The 18917-nt window shown below is 40.9% G+C and overlaps 1 protein-coding gene across 1 annotated transcript in view; it reads right to left on the bottom strand.

Moving 5' to 3' along the window:
- FSTL5 (follistatin like 5) overlaps window positions 1-18917 on the bottom strand; it is a 469924-nt gene that overhangs the window by 250937 nt on the left and 200070 nt on the right. Inside the window, exon 3 of the mRNA XM_014520176.2 lies at window positions 18410-18606. Coding sequence (XP_014375662.1) covers window positions 18410-18606 — 197 coding nt within the window. The remainder of the gene's footprint in view (window positions 1-18409; window positions 18607-18917) is intronic.

The following is an 18917-nucleotide window of genomic DNA, read 5'->3' as shown; positions in this document are numbered from 1 at the left end:
TTATGAATAAAACTAATTGGAAGGAAAACTTCAGATAGAAAATGTGAAAGAAATTCAAGAAGTTTTTGAAGAGTTTACTAGAAGGTCTAAAAGTCAAAGCTCTGCAATTTAGAAAAAAAATGGGTAAAACATGCAACAGGTTAAGTGGTGAAGTAAAATTATAATCAAAAGTAGAAATTTACATCAAAATTAGAAAGGAAGGCAAAATGCAACTAGCGCATATTAGAAACTATAAAGTAGAAAAAAATTGATATGTGAAAATAAATATAATAAAGAAAAAAACAGGAAAAATAATCCAGGTCTGGCATGGCAAGAAACTCTTAAGGGCGTTGGTTATGTCTATTCTGAAAGCTGCACAAATGTGAATCAGTTTTAGTGCTAGCTCAAGTTTGGAGCAGTCACACTTCAGGCCAGCAGGAACTTGGAAGACTGAAAGGTAAAAATCCCCTCCTCTGTCCCATTCTGGGCTCCCCCACTGCTCCCCAGGGGCTCTCCTGATTCCCACAGCACCCCCCTCCCCATCTTTCCATGTCCCCAGGACATTACATACTTGTGACTGCCTGCACTCTGTCCAGGGCAGAGGCAGGCAATTATTTCAGGCAGAGGGCCGCTTACCCAGTTTTGGCAGGCTGTCGAGGGCCGCATGGGTAGCCCCGCCCCTTGACAGGTGCCCCACCCCCTGGTCATCATCTTGGGACCAATGTCCCAGGGCCAGCACCAGTGGGGCCCAAAGCAGGGCACAGGCTGGCAGGGGTCTGTGGAGCCAGGCTGGGCTGCACCAGCAGGGAGGGGGGAGCTGGCCCAGCTCCATAGAGCCCCTGCCAGCTGGGACCCCATGCTTCTGCCACCCTACTATGGGCCCTGCTGGCACTGGCCCTGGGACACCGGTGCAGGCCCCGTGTTCCCACTGGCTCCCATGCCCACTCACACCCAGTGCCCCCCAGCCCCTACAGTACAGGTGTGGGGTGCATTTTTGAAAAAAATCAAGGGTAGAGAAATATTAATTTTCTAAATTTTTTTAGGGACCCCGCAGGCTGGATAGAATGGCTTTGTGGGCCACATCCAGCCCGCGGGCCATATTTTGCCCACCCCTGGTCCAGGGGGAGCAGGCAGGGAAGGCTCACCTGGCTGTTCCACTGCTGCTGCTGCCAGGCTGCTGCTCTGCCGATCCAGAGAGTAGCAGCAGGGGTAGCAGTGGCCAGGTAGGCAGTTTAACCCTTCCCTGCCTGCTCCCCCAGGACAGACAGCATGTGCAGCAACAAGTATGTTTCAAGAGAAGGGCGGGTGGGGATGGGAAGTGACACTGATCTGGGGGAGTGGGTTGGCTGGGGTGTTTGCACTAAGGTATAGCCTAGAGTGGCTACACCGTAGCGTAACATGAGCCAGGTAGCATGGTTCAGAGGTAATCCTGCTCTGGAATGGCATAACTGAGCTGCATAAGGAGCACTTAAAACTAATTTCAGGTGTTAATGTGCAGACAGCCCAGCTGTTAAGAACTCCAGTTACTGCCCAAAATTACTGTGTAACAAGGCCCTAAGAAGGAATCAAGGTATGGTAAGGGGATATAGGTATGGAAAAATTGTTAATAATGATGTGTAAGAGACAAGAACATTCAAGAAAATTTTTAATTGGTCATTGGAAAGCAGAATGAGGTTCTCACTGACTTAGATAAGTGAGAACCTGTTTCAAAGAATCATTCGAGTATAAAAGGGCTCATCTGGACCAAACCCACTGCATGTATGCAGCTCCTAAATAATCCCTGCCCAATGCTTATCCAGCCTCTTGAAAACTTCTGTTGAATGAGATGTCACAACTTTTCCCAGACAGTCCATTCTACTGCTTACTATTCTAACAGCCTGAGATCTAATCTAAAACTACTATTTTGAAATGTAAAGTCACTGCTTCATATTGAAGCACTGCTTCAAGTGCAATTACCTTTAGATAGGTGTGTGTGAGGAGGGGAGAACAAAGTACTAAGACAACAATTAAGAAGAGAACAGCTAACAAGAAGCAAGTGCTGGAAGTTTAAGTTTGACAAATGCGAAGTTCACAAGTGAACATTTTCAACTATAAGGACAATTAACCTTAACCGCTGGGACAAATTACCAAGGTATTTTGTTCTCTTGAAACTACATGAAATTCAAATCAAGACCGGGTGCCTTTTTCAATTTATCAGGGTCAATAAAAGAACAGAATTCTATAGCCTGTGAGAGTTTAAAGTTATGCAATCTAATGATAAGTTATGGTATGAATCTGCTTTAGCCAGCAAGGAACAAATCCATGGGTTTTGGAGGTCGGGGGCTTTGGTATAATTGTTTAGCAGCAAAAATCATAATCCTGGATACATTAGAGAAAAAAGAAAAAAAGAGAGAGAATTAAACAATATTAAATCACATTTTTGGAGCATAATGTTTAATATGAAGGTTATACTTAATGAGAACTAAGTTATGTCTCTGATCATGCAATGTAAATAATATATTTGATGTTTTGATTTTGGACTGCTCTGAATTAAACACAATGTTTACAATGAAAACTTCTCCATGTCAGTGAACTGTCAAGAATTTGGCATTCCTCCCAGCACGAAATTAATTTGCCAAACATCCAGAAATCCTTTTCACTTTCATTACATATCATCAGCCAAGTGTTTAGTTAAAGAAAGACTGCTATTTGTTTATCTGATTCAACTTTAAATTCCACAAGTGTGTTGACATTTAAAGATATTTTTACTAGACCAGTGATGCTCAACCAATCCAGCCCCATGGGCTGGATGAGTGGCACGGGCACTATCAGTCCATGGGCCTGATCCAGAGTGGGATTAGCACATGGGGACTGAACCACACACACAGGATCCAGATGCAAAGTAACTGCCGTATACTGACCTAAGCTCATGCACTAGCAGAGTCCAGCCTGTGGGACCATGTTATCCAGCGTATGAGACTCCCCAGTTTCTGGAAATTTGGCAGCTGGACAACAGTGGCAACATTAACTGTCATGGGTCTGGCTGCTGCTACCACTCCCGTGCTGCCAATTTTCCAGACCCTGGGGAGCCCCACAAGCTAGGTGACATGACTCCACAGGCTGGGTTCAGCCTGTAGGCCATAGGTTGAACACTACTGTTTCTAGACCATATAGGAAGTACAGACAAGTGTACAGGAAGTATATCAGCCATATAATTTATCATGTAAACTTTTATGGTTTTATGACACAGTGAGGACTGACATTTGAAAAATAAATCATATTACAAGTGGTTTTGCTTTCTAACACGACTCTTATTTTTTACTCACAATACCCAACACTATTTCAGCACAGAACCAGCTAAGGAGCTAATTTGGAAGGTCAGGAAGAAAGGTGGGATCGTTGCCATCAGTTAAACTTTGCCCATTTCACTTTTGAGTTTGGATACATCTGAAAGCTCCATTAAAAAAGTGGCATATCTTCAGGGAAGAAGCCAGAAATGAGATTTTTTTTTCATTAACTCACATGACATCCCCCCACACCTCCAAAAACACTGCCCAACAGTTTTTAGTTTGCCTGTTATTATCATTGATGGATTCAATTTAGTACCTAAAGAAAAAAAAACAAAAAACATGCATCATCACTGCAAACAGTTGTTGTTTACAAGGAGCAGACAATTTCATTAAAATGGAAAAAGGAATTCATCTTTTCTATAGAGAGAGCTGTAAAGAACACGATTGTGCATGACTTAAGTATACATCTCTGTAGTTCCAGGGACAACGTAAACCAGACAAACTGCAATTTAGGGGACTTCTTTCGATTCCATAAAGACCTAAATATTCGGTAGCCAATTCAATTTGGAAGAGAATTGGCTAATTCGGCGGCCGAATCTTCCATATCCAAACCAAATCGGGAGACCCATTAATCTCTCTGAATCGAATCAGAAGTCTCCAAATCAATTTGGAGAGTTTCAGAGATTCAGCCATAGACTATACAGGCATACACTAGGCAATGCCAGTGAGAGCAGCTGGGGGAGCAGCTGGATGAGCCCCGACTTGAGCCAGCAGACCTGGGAGAGGCCATGGCTCGTCTGGCTGCTCCCCTGGGCTGCCCCCCACATCGAGGCAAGGCAGGCAGTGCTGAAAACCATGGGAGAATCTGCAGGGACTAAGGGGAAGCCCCTGTTTGTTCTCCCAACCCCCAATCATTCCCACCAGCTTCCCAATCAGTCTCCCCAGTCCCTGCAGCTTCTCCTGGGATGCTGGCTCAAGCCACAGCTCATCTAGCTGCTTCCCCTCATGCTCGGGTGAAGCAGGTAGTGTTGGCAGCACTGGGAGAAGATGCAGAGGCTGGGGGGGGGGGATGATTGGGAAACTGGCAGGAATGATTGGGGAGCTGGTGGATCAAACTGGGAGCTGGGGGGAAGCCCCTGTTCATTCCCCCAGTCCCCGATCATTCCCCCCAGTTCCCAGTTTGATGCCCCAACTTCCAATCATTCCCACAACTCCCAGTAATTTCACTAGAAAGGTTAGATTGGAGACATGACAAAGAAGATTAACAATTAAGATGCTACAAAAGAGACTTACTAGAGCAAATGTGCACATGGCATGAAACTGGAAAGGACTGTGGACACACTAGAGGACAGGAACACAGTTCAAAAGGATCTTGACAGACTGGAAAGCTGACTGGAAGAAGTTCAGCACCAAGAAATGCAAGGTGCTACACCTCAGGAAGAAAATTTAAAAAAACCCCACACACAATACAAATAACCAACTAGATTGCAGCACTACAGAAAAGGATCTAGGTGTCTTGGCGGATCACAGACTCAACATAAGTCTGCAGTGTGACACAGCTGAACATAAGGTGCATACAGCTTGTGTAGCACCAGTAGGACCACTAAATGCAAGACATGGGAGGTGATACTTGGCACTGCTTAGGCTGCATCTAGGAGTATTATGTGCAGTTTTGGGCTCCATATTTTAAAGAGGATATGGAAAAGTTAAAAAAGGGTCCAGAGGCAGGTGACAAAAATGATAAAGGGCTTGAAAGGCAAGCCATATAAGGATAAGCTGAAGGAAATAGACATGTGCAGCTTGCAGAAAAGGCAAGGGGACATGATAGCCATCTTCAAACATCTGAAGGGATGCAATAAAAAGCAAAACACCTTTTCTCTCCTGCTCCAGAGAGTAGAACGTGGCCCATGGCCTGTGGCCCATTAGAACAGTGAAGCAATAGAACCTCATCTTGTATTCAAGTAAATACAGTAGGTAAGACAAGGTTTAGATGAGGGTGATCCTGTCACAGGCAGGGGGTTGAACTAGATGATCTATAGAGGTCCCTCCCATGAGTTTATGATTCTATCATGCTCTGGCAGAAATTTGATCTAGTCAGTTATATTTAAATATGTGCAAGTATTTTTTTCTGGATATGGTTGTTTCCTAAGAACAAGGTAGTTGGATGCAGTCTCCTTTAATCACCCAAATTACTCTGTAGGTTGCACTGATATCCTCTAAGCCATCATTCAGGTCTGTTTAGTGTTACAGATATAGACTGAGAATATAGTTAAGCTTTCTACAGCATCTTGTTTATATAAATATTATAGTTTAGCACATAGCCTAGAGTGAAAAAAACTAAACTCGGTACTAGCAAGGGTAACTGAACAGGTGGTAATTTTTTCCTATTGAAAATGAAAGAAACATGGAACAAAATCATAACCAATTTTTTTCTAGCTGCCCTGGGGCAGGGGGAGCCCCAAAGCTGTTCCTGCCATACTTCAACAAGCATTGGCAATGTATAGGGGATGCGTGCAGGTGCACGTGCACCCCCTGAGATCGGGCGTGTACCCCCTGGAAGCGCCAGCTGCAAAACTGGTGATCGGCTGCTGGGGGACCCCCCTCATCAGCAATCTGGTGCCCCCCCAGACTCAGAAGGCACCAGTTGCCCATGTCAGCAAGATTGTGTGGGGAGTTGGGCTCAACCCAGGACAGCAAGCAGTGGTGGTTCCAGGCAGGTTTCTCTTCTCTGCCCAATCCATCCAGGGTATTTCCTGGCAGCCAGGAGCAGGCTCAAGAATGGTTAGCTTGCCTGCCACCACCTCTGTCCCCAGCTGAGCTTGACTCTTCATGCAGCCCCGCTGAAGTGAGGCAGGAGTGGTTCTGGAGCTGCTCCTGCCCCTGGGCCAGCCAAGAATAGCAAAAGAAGCAGATGTGGAAGGGGGCAAATTGGGAAAGGGAAGGAAGAAGAGGTGCCCCTGAGCATAGAGAAGAGAGGAGGAGGAATCAAAGGAGGGAGTAAAAGATTCTTACCTGATTCAGTGACATTAAAAAAACAAAAAAAATAAAACCTTGGTTACTCCCTTGTCTGCCCATTCAGGTTGGGCAGGGGAGGAAGGATTGGGAGCAGAGATGCAGCAACTTCTGCAATGCTAGTTCAAGCTCTGCATCTTGTTTCATATCTCCCTTGCTCCCTTTCCTTTTTCCTAGCACAATCTTTGAAACAGGGCAGAATAGTGCTAAAATATTCCTCTGGAATTTTGGATGCAGAAGGCAATAATGTGACTATTTATATTAATCAAAAGCAATGAAGTCAAAGATACATCAGTCAAAAGAACAGTATTACTATATATATGATGGAAAGAAAATGCTATTATTTTCCTATATTAATGCTTTTGCAAAAGGAAGAAGAATTATACTTTGGGAAGCTTGGAAGAGATAGATGGTTCTATAATTCAATTCAAGTGGTGAGCCATATCAAAGACCCATGTATTCTAAAGAAATAGATCAACAACATTTTGTTGGGAAACATAAGAAGTGGCAGGGATTGGACCAAATCTTATCATACAGGCCTTGAAGATGAAGCAGGCGGCTGGAAAATTTGATTAACGTGTCTACTATTCTGCTTGCACCTTTTAGAAGCAATGACTGCTGTATTACAATACAATAAAAATTATACTAAATTTAGCTTATCTTTTTAATGGATATGTAATAACTATGTTATTTCTAGGAATATCCTCCCTTCTATGCATGAAAGGTTAGTATGTCATGCAAACAGACATGGATGAATGACCATATATTATTTTTCGTATGTAGATGTACTCATACTTCTATTAAATAATTCAGTCTTCCTACAGCATGCTTTACTGTGCACAATTATAAACCTTTACTTTTTGTATATCTGATATCAAGTTTTACACACATAAACACACCTACTTACATGCATGTTCATTTTCTTTTGTTTCTCCTCCTGTACAAAGTTCCAAGTATAAACACATAGCACTGTGCCATTTCTCATGAAATGTGCTATATGAACTTTGTCTCCACGGGTGATTATAGCACAAGTACAACAAATATACAAAAACATGGTTTATCTGAGATTAAAGTATTTTTCTCCCCAAAACATCAAATTATCTCTTGACTTCTGAGCAACATAGCACAGGAAAAGAACCTAAATCCTTTTAAAACTGGAACTGATAAGTCTTAAATTGCTAAGGGACAGTATGATATGATAGGGAGTTCCTGATCCAAAAAAAAATTGCTCATATGATATGTGAAATCAAGTATTGCAATCCCTATGTTGTAGTTTACAGACAGTTCTCTAGTAATGTGGGCAGCACACCAAGGACACATATGAGGAAAAACCAAGAACCAGCAGGACAACATCAGGAAGGCAAAGGTAGAAATGAGCTGCACCTGGCATAAGAGGTTAAAGACAAGAGGAGGAGGTTCTATAAGTATGCTGGACAGAAAAGAAAGGTGAGGAAACTGTGGCTCCATTGTTTAATAACCAGCTTTTAACAGGATATGCATATAAGTTGGAGCTACACAGTTACTTTACATCATCAAAATTTTTGGCTTGAACCAGACACTTAAGAATTATTTGGATAAGGACGGGGACAAGCTGAGATGAAATAACAAGAGAGTTTTTGGTAGGTTCTCAAATTCAAGGTCTCAAGGCCTGATGAACTTGATCCCAGGATACTGAAGGAAGTGGTAGAGGAGATCTTGGAGCCTTTGTCAATAATATTTCCAAAGTAATAGGAGATAGAGGACTGGAAAAGGGCCAACACAGTTCACCTCTTTAAAAAAAGACAAAAAGGAGGACTCAGGGAACTACAGACTACTATGTATCGCCTCAGTACATGGGAAATTATTGGAGCATAACCTAAAGAAGTCCATTTGCATAACTACTTGTGTAGATAAAGGGGAAGCTGGGGATACAGTATACCTGGATTTTTGACAAGGCATTTGACAAGGGTGGGCCAACAACGTGATCTTCTAATAAACAAAATGGAGAAGTGTCAGCTAGACAAAACTACTGGAAAGTGGTTAGACACCTGGCTTAATGGCCACAAGCAATTACAAATGGATTACATCAGAATGGCAGGAGGTTTCAAATGGAGTCCCACAGGGGTCTGTCCTGGGCCTAGTGTTATTCAGTGTGTTTCTTAATGATTAGGATGCTGGAAAAGAGCTTCTTGAGCAAATTTTAAGATAACACAAAACCAGGAAGGATTGTGAACACACTGGAGTACAATTCAGAAGAATTTTGACAGACTGGAAAGCTGGGCTGGATCTAACAGGTTCAGAGCTGACAAATGCAAGGTAGGTCACAGGTTCAATAGGAGTCTGCAGTGTGATACAGGTGCACAAAAGGTGAATGTGTTTTTGTGATACATCAATAGAAGCATCAGGTACAAGACATGGAAGGTCATGGTGCTTCTTTACTTTGCACTGCTTAGGCCTCATCTAAAATATTGTGTTCAGTTCTGAGGTCCACTTTTTAAAAGGGACATGGAGAAGTTAAGGGAGGTCCAGAGATGGGCAACAAAAATGATAAAGGGCTTGGAAAACAAGCCATACAGGGAGAGGTTAAAGGAGATAGGTATGTTCAATTACAGAAAAGGTGCTTAAGATAGCAGTCTTCAAAGAGCGGCCATAAAAATATAACAAAACACCTTTTTTATCCTGCTGCAGAAAGCAGAACACAGACCTATGGACTAAAGTTGCAGCAAAGTAGGTTTAGATGAGATATTAGGGGAAACAATTAGATGAGATGCTCTGGGTCAGGCTAATTACCATGTTTGGGGTGAGGAAGGCATTTTATTCCATGGTCACATTAGTACAGACTGTGAGGTTTTTTGCCACGTTTTGTAACAGGGGGCCTGGTCTTCTTCGTAGGATCTTTTGAGGGTATTTTAACCATCCTTGCAGCAGCAGGACATTTGGGCACTACTGTTCTACTCATTCACCTGTTGCAAGTTGGTGTTATGTCTTGAGGTTATTCACAGAAGTTTATGGCTGGAAGGGACCTTGTGAGATCATTGGGCAGCACCCCCTGCTCTGGGCAGGAAAGACAACTGGGGACAAATAACTCCAGCAATGTGTGCATCCTGTCTCCTTTTGAAAATCTCCAGGGTAGGTGCCTGCCTAAGTTATGTCAGGGCTGAGTGCATAGTTTTGCTACTAAGTTAGACAGTGGATTTGTACAGGATGGTTTGGGTAGGGATAATCCTGTCTGAGGCAAGGGGTTGGACTAGATGACCTTTGGAGGTCTCTTCCAGCCCTACTTCTCTATGATTCTGTATGGTTATCCCATGCTTTGGGTCTTTCCTAATAAATTCTACAGATCCAGAATGATCTTTTTTCTCCAAAATTGGGCCAAATCTCCTACAAATCGAATAGGCAACTGAAGCTTCACACAGCCCTAATAAATATGGTTTCAGGAAGGAATTTTTCCTTTGCTTCCATTACTCCCTTACTTGACATAGATTGTGGGGGAAGCATGGGGTATGGTCCCTTTCCTAGGCTTATATTACTTCTTTTACTTTGTACTAGGGCAGTGCTATCATCTCTTCTGCTTTCCTTATTTCTTATATATGGTGCTCTTGGTGTTCCTGAAATTGTACCTTGTAGCTGTATGTCAAAATTTGAAGTGCCAGTTTTCAGGAATCCTTGGGCAAATGTTTGCCTGTGAACAAAGGAGATTGAATGCAACAGGCCAGGGACAAGGAGAGTAGGGGGAGGGAAAGGAGCCTTTACAATCGTATGTCCCCAAATAGCAGTCAACTTCATAAATCAATTGGCCAATAGAAAATAGGTCATTTGTTTTCTTTTGTTCTCCTTGATTTTTGTTTCTTGATTTGTATTTGACTGTTTTTCATTTGGAATTGTCTTTTGTAAAATTGGGATGAATTTAAACTGAGCCAGGATCAAAATAAAATGAGAAACAATTATGGGTTTTACAAATATCCCAACAAATTGTTTAATTTACCCCATCTTTAGCTTGTAAAAAAATAAAGAAAGCAAATCTACAGATTGGCATCTGACACTCCAGAAAATAGAACACAAATAAATATTTTTGGCTCCACACAGTAGATTATGAGATACACACAGTGCAGGCGGAAAGGGTGGGGGGAACAATATGAAGCTCATTATTCATCATTACTCTATCTGACAAGCTTAACCTGCTTTTGAATCAAGACATTTTATAAGAATTTTTTTCCTTTTTCGTTAGTATATTTTGCTTTAAACAGCCTACCAATATAACAAGTAAAATAAAGTAGCACGACAACGTCTAATTTTGGAGGACTCAACCAAATATAAAATCATCTCATCTTTTTGTTACATCACTATAACAAATGTACTTCAGTATCACTAGCTGAGCATGATGAAGCAAATACATTTGAGTTAACAGTTATGGTAAATAAAAACTCTGGTGTTGTAAAAGGTCACTTCCACTATATGGAAACTACTCCTTTCATAATTATAAAATACATATAATCACACTTTAATTCCATGTCACATTATAATATTTCTGGTGTGCTCATGCTCGCTCTCTCACTCTCTTCAGCAACAGAAGAATAAATTAACAAAGGATATGAATAGGCATTCATTTCTAGCAGTGGATATTTCTGAGAATTTTTCTCTTCTACAAATCTTTCCAAAAAATGGAGCAGTACAATCATTCTAGCCTGCAGGCACCCTCTCCTCACTGCTTCCTGTGCCTTCCCAAAATGGGGGGTGATTCCTGTATAGGGAAGTCATGGAGAGCAGTGGCTGCACCACTCTTCCTATTCCCATGGGAAGAGTGAAGCAGCGAGGAAGCAGGTCCAAGAAATCAGTGGGATGTCTTTCCCCATCACTCTCCTCTCCTCTAATGGACTAGAGTGGTAGGGAAGTAAAGCAGTGATGCAATGTCCCTGCCCATTCTCCAAACATATGTCCTTGGTCTGGGAAAAGGGTGTGGAACAGACAGCCAAAAGAAAATTCAAGAGCAAAAGAACAAGTGGCGGAAAGAGGAATCTCTTAGGATTTCTTATATTATAAGAGGAATCACGTAAGATATAGGGAGCTGGGGCAGGCTCAAGGCCTACTTAAAGAACCAGTTGCCCAAGAGAGTCTGAGAGTGGGGCCCAGGAGGGAATACAAGAGCCCAGAGAGAGTGGTGCCCAGAAGGATGTCCAGGAACCAGAGAGGGGCCAGGACTAGGACCAGAAAGTCCATGAGCCCAGAGAGGGGTCAAGACTGGGTCCAGAGGGTCCATGAAACCAGAGTGGGGCTGAGACTCAGGCCAGAAGGTCCACGAGTCCAGAGAGGGGCCAAAAATTAGACCAAGGGGTCCACAAGCTGAGCGGGGCTCTGTGTGAGACCAGGGGGTCCAAGAGAAAGCAGGCTGAGTATGAGAACAGGGTCTGAGAACCCAGAGAGACAGGTGGAAAGAGGACCACAGGGACCAGGTGCAGGCAACCAGAGGGTCTGACATCACAGAGGGGACCTGAGAGTGTTGAGGAGCCCAGAGAGGGGCTAAGTTGAATGCCCATCAGGTAATTATCAGTGAGTGATAACACCTGGGTGGCATGGCGTGTGGTGTATGGGATAACAGAGCCACACAATAAGCCCTTAAGGCTATGGAGGATCATAGATGTACACTTAGGCCTTAAAGCTGCAGGCACCCTACAGGGCACAGACAGACCAAGAGAAGCTTAAGGCCCAAATTAAGACTATTAGGGTCCAGCAGAGACCCAGTGGTGACTCAAATGAACCAAGGCTCAGTCTAAGGCATACGGGCAACTTCCCTTATCCAATTTCTAATAAGAATGTGGCTTGGTGAGCGAGCAATCAAGGGAGAGCTATAGAGTTAGAGCTGAACAGGAGCCACATGGCCACCATGGAGAATCATGAACGACCCTGTGGCCTGAATCCTGTCACACTGGTTACATTCCAAATTCAAGATGACCAAAACCTCCATTACTGATCTTTAGTATGCTTACCATTGTGTTGTGTTCAATTAAAGAGCACCAGGTCACTCTCGACTATTCTTTGAAGCATGTGAAATGCTTGGACTCACTGGGAATGTCTACTGAGATGCTTAATAAGCTGTAGACTGACTAACTGTACATTACAGCATCATGGCAAAAACTGTGCTATTACACTAATGTGCAGTAGTATTAGTAGTATTAGTCTACCGTGCATTAACTGTTAAGAAAAAAGAATGTGATCATGCTAATGTGTAGTAGGGCAGCCTACTGTGCATTTAACTAGTACTTCCTTTTGCAAGTACTAAATTTAATGTGCAGTAGGCACTGTGCATTAAGGAAAGTGTAGACGCCCACTGTCAACTGCACGAAAACCAAGATACTTTACTGAGCTACCCCAAACCAACCAGCTGCTCCCACATACTACAATTAGAGGACAATCCTTGAAGAATAGTGAGAATTTCCCCTACCTGGGTAGTCAGCTTTCCCAAAACAGAAGTATAGATGTTGATAAAATCTGCCATTGCTGCCTTTCGATGTCTCCAAAATAGTGTATTCAATGATCATGACATCAGAACCCAAAACAAATTTCTCTTCTAACAATCTGCTGTTTTCTCTACCCTGTATGTGTGAAACCTGGACAATATATCAAAAATACCTGAAAGCTTTGGAATGTTAGCATGAGTGATATCTTCAGGAAATCCTCCATATCAATTGGAAGGACAGAAGAATGAATGCCAGCATTCTGGCTCAAACAAATACCATAAGCATCGAAGCTATTTTATATGGTGTTAGCTTTGTTGAACAGGACATGCTATAAGGTTTCCTAATGAATGGCTCCCAAACCAGGTCCTGTACTCCCAACTCATCAATGGCCATCTCTCTAGAGTTGGGCAAAAGAAGAGATTCAAGAGTACCTTGAAGGTCAATCTGAAGAAATACAATATTAATATTAATACCTGAGATACTCAAGCACTGAATCGTCCCCTATGGTGCCATGAAATATGACAAGGCTCGGACCATTTCATGCAAACTCACTTAACTATGGAAGCAAATTGTAAGAGAGACAAAGGAAAAGAGCAGTGACTTGATATCACCAACATTCACTTCTTCCTTCTGAAATTGTCTGCCATGTCTGCAATCAGATACGCAGATTTCGGATTGGCTTCTTTAGTCATCCTCAGACTTACCAATTACTTCTCTATCTACTGGAAGACTGCTATTCTCATATTATGTGACTGTTTGTGACAACAGTGGTGGATTATGGAGCCAAAATAGCTTATTTAAAGGTAGCTTGTGTATCTCTACACTACACTGCAGTGTAGATATTTTATCCCATATTACATGAAATAACAGAATTACATATGTTTCAGCAGTGGTGTATTGTGACATGTATTCACTTGTGACAAATTACATTTGGATACTGACTGCTGAAATGAAAATAAAAATATTAAAGACTGGCCAGCTTTATTAAATTATTCCAGTACTTATGAGAATTAATTTCTGGGGAAAAGTCTCATTCTGCAAATAACCATTTTTTAAAGTATCAGGAGAGAATTTTGCTGCCAGAAACAGTATTTGAATTTTACATACTGGAGAAAGAAATTTTATAATTTGTAAACCAAATATTTGAACCATGAGCCAAATTCTGAGGTCATTTTTTTCAGGTCTCCAACAAATCATTTGAATTTTTTGCTAGTAAGGACTGATTGTGGGCCTATCCATACTCTGAGGTTCTGAGGTACCATGGGCTTATGCTATGCAGAAAGAATGTCTGGTTGCTATAAAACCTCAGTACTGAAAACTGAGAATATCTGACAATGAGGCTTTGAATTAACTAAATATAGAAATGGGCAATTAAATCATTCTTCTATCTTGGAATCAGTAGAAAGCTTTCATTATTTTTTTCATACCCAAGTATTTTCACTTTTGAAAAGCATCAGTCATTTATATTGATGAAGGTCACACACTGTATACAGTTTTGCCAGAACTGGGCAATAAATCTTTTACCCATTCTGTAAAAAGGTTTTGAGTAGTCAACCATTTTCCCCATTTCCCATTGGAATGAACAAAGGGTCTTTTAAAGTTTTTTCTTAATATATAGCAGTAGTTGTAACAGTCATTTCTGTCATTTTCTTAGTATAAAATAGACACACACACACAACTACTTTCACCCTTCTCAAGATAACTTATAGTTAAGACACTTGCTGAAGGTACTGGAGACCAAAGTTCAATACCCTGCCCTGGCTAGTTAAGGACAGTGGGGTCCCACATCTAGAGCAAGCATCCTAACAACTAAGCTTACAGCTCTTCTAGTTTGGGTCTTCATTTTGTACAAATAATTAACACTCACAGAAGCAGGAACCTAAACCTGGGTCTCCCATATCCCAGGTAGGTGGAACTCAAAAAGGTACAGAGAAGGGAAACCAAGTGATCAGAGGCATGGAACAGCTGCCATATTAGGAGAGACTAAAGAGGTTAGGATCCTTTAGTCTGGAAGGGAGAAGGAAGAGGCTGAGGTGGATATGATAGAGGTCTATACAAATCATGAAGGGTGTGGACAAAGGGAGCAGGGAACTTATTCACCAAATACCAGAATACTTGAACTAGTGGCACCCACTGAAATTAGTAGGTGTCAGGTTTGAAACTAACAAGAGACTGTAAGCAAAACAACTTGTGAAATGCATTGCCACAGGAGATAGCAGAGACAGATAGCAAAGCCAGGTTCAAAAAGAGACTTGAAAAAAAATCATGGATGATAGATCTATTAATAGCAGAACAGAAAAGTTGACTGTTTCCTCTGGCATCTCTAAATCAATAGCAGTTGATGCCAGGGAGGGTAAGGAATAGGGGATACACCACTCTAGATCTATTTGGATTCAATGCTCTCCCTCTAAAGGATCCACTTCTCAATGTCAGAGAGGATACCAGGCTAGACTGTCCATTGGTCTGACCCAGTATTGCACCTATAAATCCCTTAATCTTTGAACTGTAGCAGTAGTTTCTGACATTTTCCCAGTTAACATTTAATTCCACAGAAGAAAGTCCACCTTCCATACTAACTGGTAGTTATTCATTCATCTGGTCTGCAGAAAGGTTTAATTTCAACAAATCAACAGTATCAGAACAAAAATATAATTTTGTTGATAAATTTCTGAATCATTTATTGAAAAATCATTTCTGGCCCCAACTGTTCAGAAATCATAAGGTTACCTGAAAAGCAATGCATTTGAGGTTCTTTTAATTTGCCTTTTGGTTTTTGAAGAACTAGAATTTATGACTAGAAATTTAATTTCTTCCCTGCCAAAAAGGAAAAGTGAAATGTTCTAGTACTGATTATTACAAGAGTTGGGGCTTAGAAAAAAACACAAAATAGGATGAGGCTTGCAATAAAAGCATGAGAGCTGGCAACACTGAATTAATTGGGTGAAAAGATGGCATATTTTGCAGCTGGGGCTTTTGGCACCCAAGAAGCTATGTACATTCCCTGCATGTTTAGACAGGGAAGGCTGGTGAACTTTTGATATCAGGGAAGATGTACAGCTGCTCTTTCCTAACAACGGAGAAGATTAGAAAGCACACTTTCTAAAAGGACAGCACTTTAAGTCCTTATTTCTTAATGCAACACCACTGTGACAAAAGACATAGCAACAAAATTATAGAATATAAAAGACATTGTTGTTCTTGAACAGGTTTACATACAATGAAACACACTGATTTTCACATGACACTTGTTTAACTGGTACTAAAGTCTGTGTGCATTAATTTGTGAAAAAATATAGGGAATAAGAAAGAATGGTGCAGAAGGAAGTCAACCAAAAAGGCTTTGAGTCCAGAAGATTTTCTCAGGGTTCTGAAAATGTGACAAGCAAGATTTTTCTTTTTTTCTTTTCTTTTTTTTTTTCCTTTTTGGGTATATCCATTATTGACCAAACTGTATATAGTTGGGAAAGATAATAAACTAACTTTCCATTTGGGCACAAAATTTTGTCCGTCATCCAAAAACTGCCCCCGCCCCCAACCTTGCTTCTTGATCCTGACTTTCAACATCCCTGTTCTAGTCTTGATCCTAGCAAAGGCTGTCAGTCACCCAAAATTATGGCAGACTTTTACTGCACAAAAATAGAGATTTGCAAGATATTTTCCAAATACCCTGCAAAATAAAGGAGGAACTGAAATTTAGTTTTCTTCTGGTGCAAGTTGACAGCTCTATTCTACAAGAGTTAATGTTAAATTTATTCTATGTATATAATTAATTAACCTTTACTCCAGTACAATTATATATGTATCCATATATAAATATAAATCCATATATAAATATAAATGCAAGCACTTTGCCACCCTGGTATGCACAAACATACACACAAGCCAAATTTATTAAGGCCCCATATATATGTTGCACTTAAGGCATGATTAACCAGTCAATCATGCCTTAGGTAGTCACTTGGCCACATGTTCAATCAATTAATGGCACAATAAAAACAGGAATAAGCTACAAAGTTATTTAACAAAATGTATAATAACTTTGTATCTTCTTCCTATCATGCCATTAATTGAGCATGTGGTTGTGGCCCCTATGGCAGGGAGCCATATCAGCCGAACAGAGCTTCTAACTTGGGGATCCCATGGGCACCCCTGATACCTCTCAACTCACAGGGATCCCAGGGTTGGTGTGTGTGTGTGTGTGTGTGTGTGTGTGTGTGTGTGTGAGAGAGAGAGAGAGAGACGCATGCAGTCCCTGCCTGGGATATCCAATTAGCTATGGTCTCCCAGCTGCAGGATCAGGGGGCTTCCAGCTGTGGGATCTTGCTTTTTGCCAATGCTGGGGGAGCCCGGGATCAGGTTCCCCCTCCGCCCACAATAAGGTGTGATGGATTCTGATTCACAATCCTAGAATCATGCCTCCTGCCATGCATGTGTGGCATGCCAGGAAGCACAATTGTGTGCATCATTCATTAGACCCCTCACGCCTTTACCTGCAAATGTAGAGGGGTCCTGAAAAAAACTTGGACAGGTTCTGAGGAAGAAGGAAGATGTGCTTTTATGAGAAACCAATCAAATTTCTTCTCCTTTCCTTGGCTTTTAAGAGTACAGTAAAATGAAATGTTTAGATGCCTCCTCTCCATGTTTGAATGAAATATTTTATTATACAAATAGCACATTTGTGATATTCTTGTAATTATCTCCAACCACTCAGAAAACTACATTTATCATATACCTTTAGTCAGCTTCCTTGTATTTGGCTCATTAATAAAACTCAGGTAGAATTACATCCTAACTGAACCTCAAAGACTTTCAGATAGGTATCTTCAGCATTGTATTTGTTTTTTTACTCTTATCCTTAGCATCATTACTTTAGAGATATGGTTCCTTCTTGCCCACTAATCTACATGCAACCAAAATCTAAGAGAGGAGATGTCTGAGTTTAGATCAGTGACAACTTCAAGATCACTTGTGTCATGATGTATTCAAATTTAGGAACCATCTACACAGTAAAACAAAAATTGTGATTTTGAAACTGGTAGGCCTACCTGTGGTAACATGAATGAAAATAGTGGGTAAAATAACAGAGAAGTTCAGCTGGTACAGATTGCACCAACTATGCTACAATCACATCTTCATTTTGTTGTCTAGACAGAAATTAGAAATTTGAGTTTGCCACCTAAGAAAGCTATGCATCCAGCAGTATAAGACACACATCTATAATCCTCTACGACAAATAAATCAGACCTAAAATTGTGTGTACAACTGGACAAAATAACTGAAATAACCTAGCTTTAAAGATGAAGAGCTATGACATAATATTGAAAAATATATCATTAAAAAGTTCCCTCCCACCAGTGAAATGTAGCATATATGTATAAATGCCCCAGTTGTCCTGAATCTTACCTCACCAACCTTCTAGTGTCAAGGCATAGCTGTGCAGGCAAGAAATAGTATTAACTCTTAATGTGTAAGTGCTCACAACATGTTTTAAGTTTAACACTGCCTAACATTCCACAGATTTAGTGTGGTCTAAACGCAACATGTAAATTTACCCTAAAAAGCATACTTGCAAGTATCATCTATAAAAGCATCATAGGCTGCCTATTCATTCAAGCTATATACTACCTACACAAACAGCATCAGAGATTTTGCAAATGTGGGACATATTGAACAGAGATCTGCTAATAAAAAAATAAAAAAATAAAACCCTCTTACCTGAGATAGTTCATTACTGTCCACAAGCCCATTCCTGTCAGAATCAAAATAATTAAACATCTGATCCACCAGAATTTTCTTTAGAGCTATTTTATCTTCTATAATTTTTTCTTTTGCTTGTGCAATGTATCTCCGGTTTTGTAGGTCCAGCAGCATATTTTTCACTTTGCTGTATTCAGGAGATTTGCACTTATCCCCTATAAAATAAATGAACAATTTAAAATTATTTTGAATGATATGGTTCAAACAGCTTAAAAGAAAAAAATATGAAAAGCTGAAGACATTAAAATTATGTATTAATAGGAATATTAAACAAGGTTGCTGTATGTAGTTTGGTGAGGCAGAAACAAGCTCAATATAAAATTGGTGGGAGGCCTACCATTTACTTAAGTGGTTGTTGACAAAAGGGAAATAATTGTCATACTGCATTTCTACAATCCCATGTGCTGGTTTTCTCCCTCACAAAGTGTTTTTAATACATTTTTGTGATAGTTTACATTATATGAAA

This window comes from Alligator sinensis, unplaced genomic scaffold (genome assembly GCF_000455745.1).
Source record: "Alligator sinensis unplaced genomic scaffold, ASM45574v1 scaffold454_1, whole genome shotgun sequence".
Taxonomy (NCBI): domain Eukaryota; kingdom Metazoa; phylum Chordata; order Crocodylia; family Alligatoridae; genus Alligator; species Alligator sinensis.
This window is presented reverse-complemented; position numbering and strand designations above follow the sequence as displayed.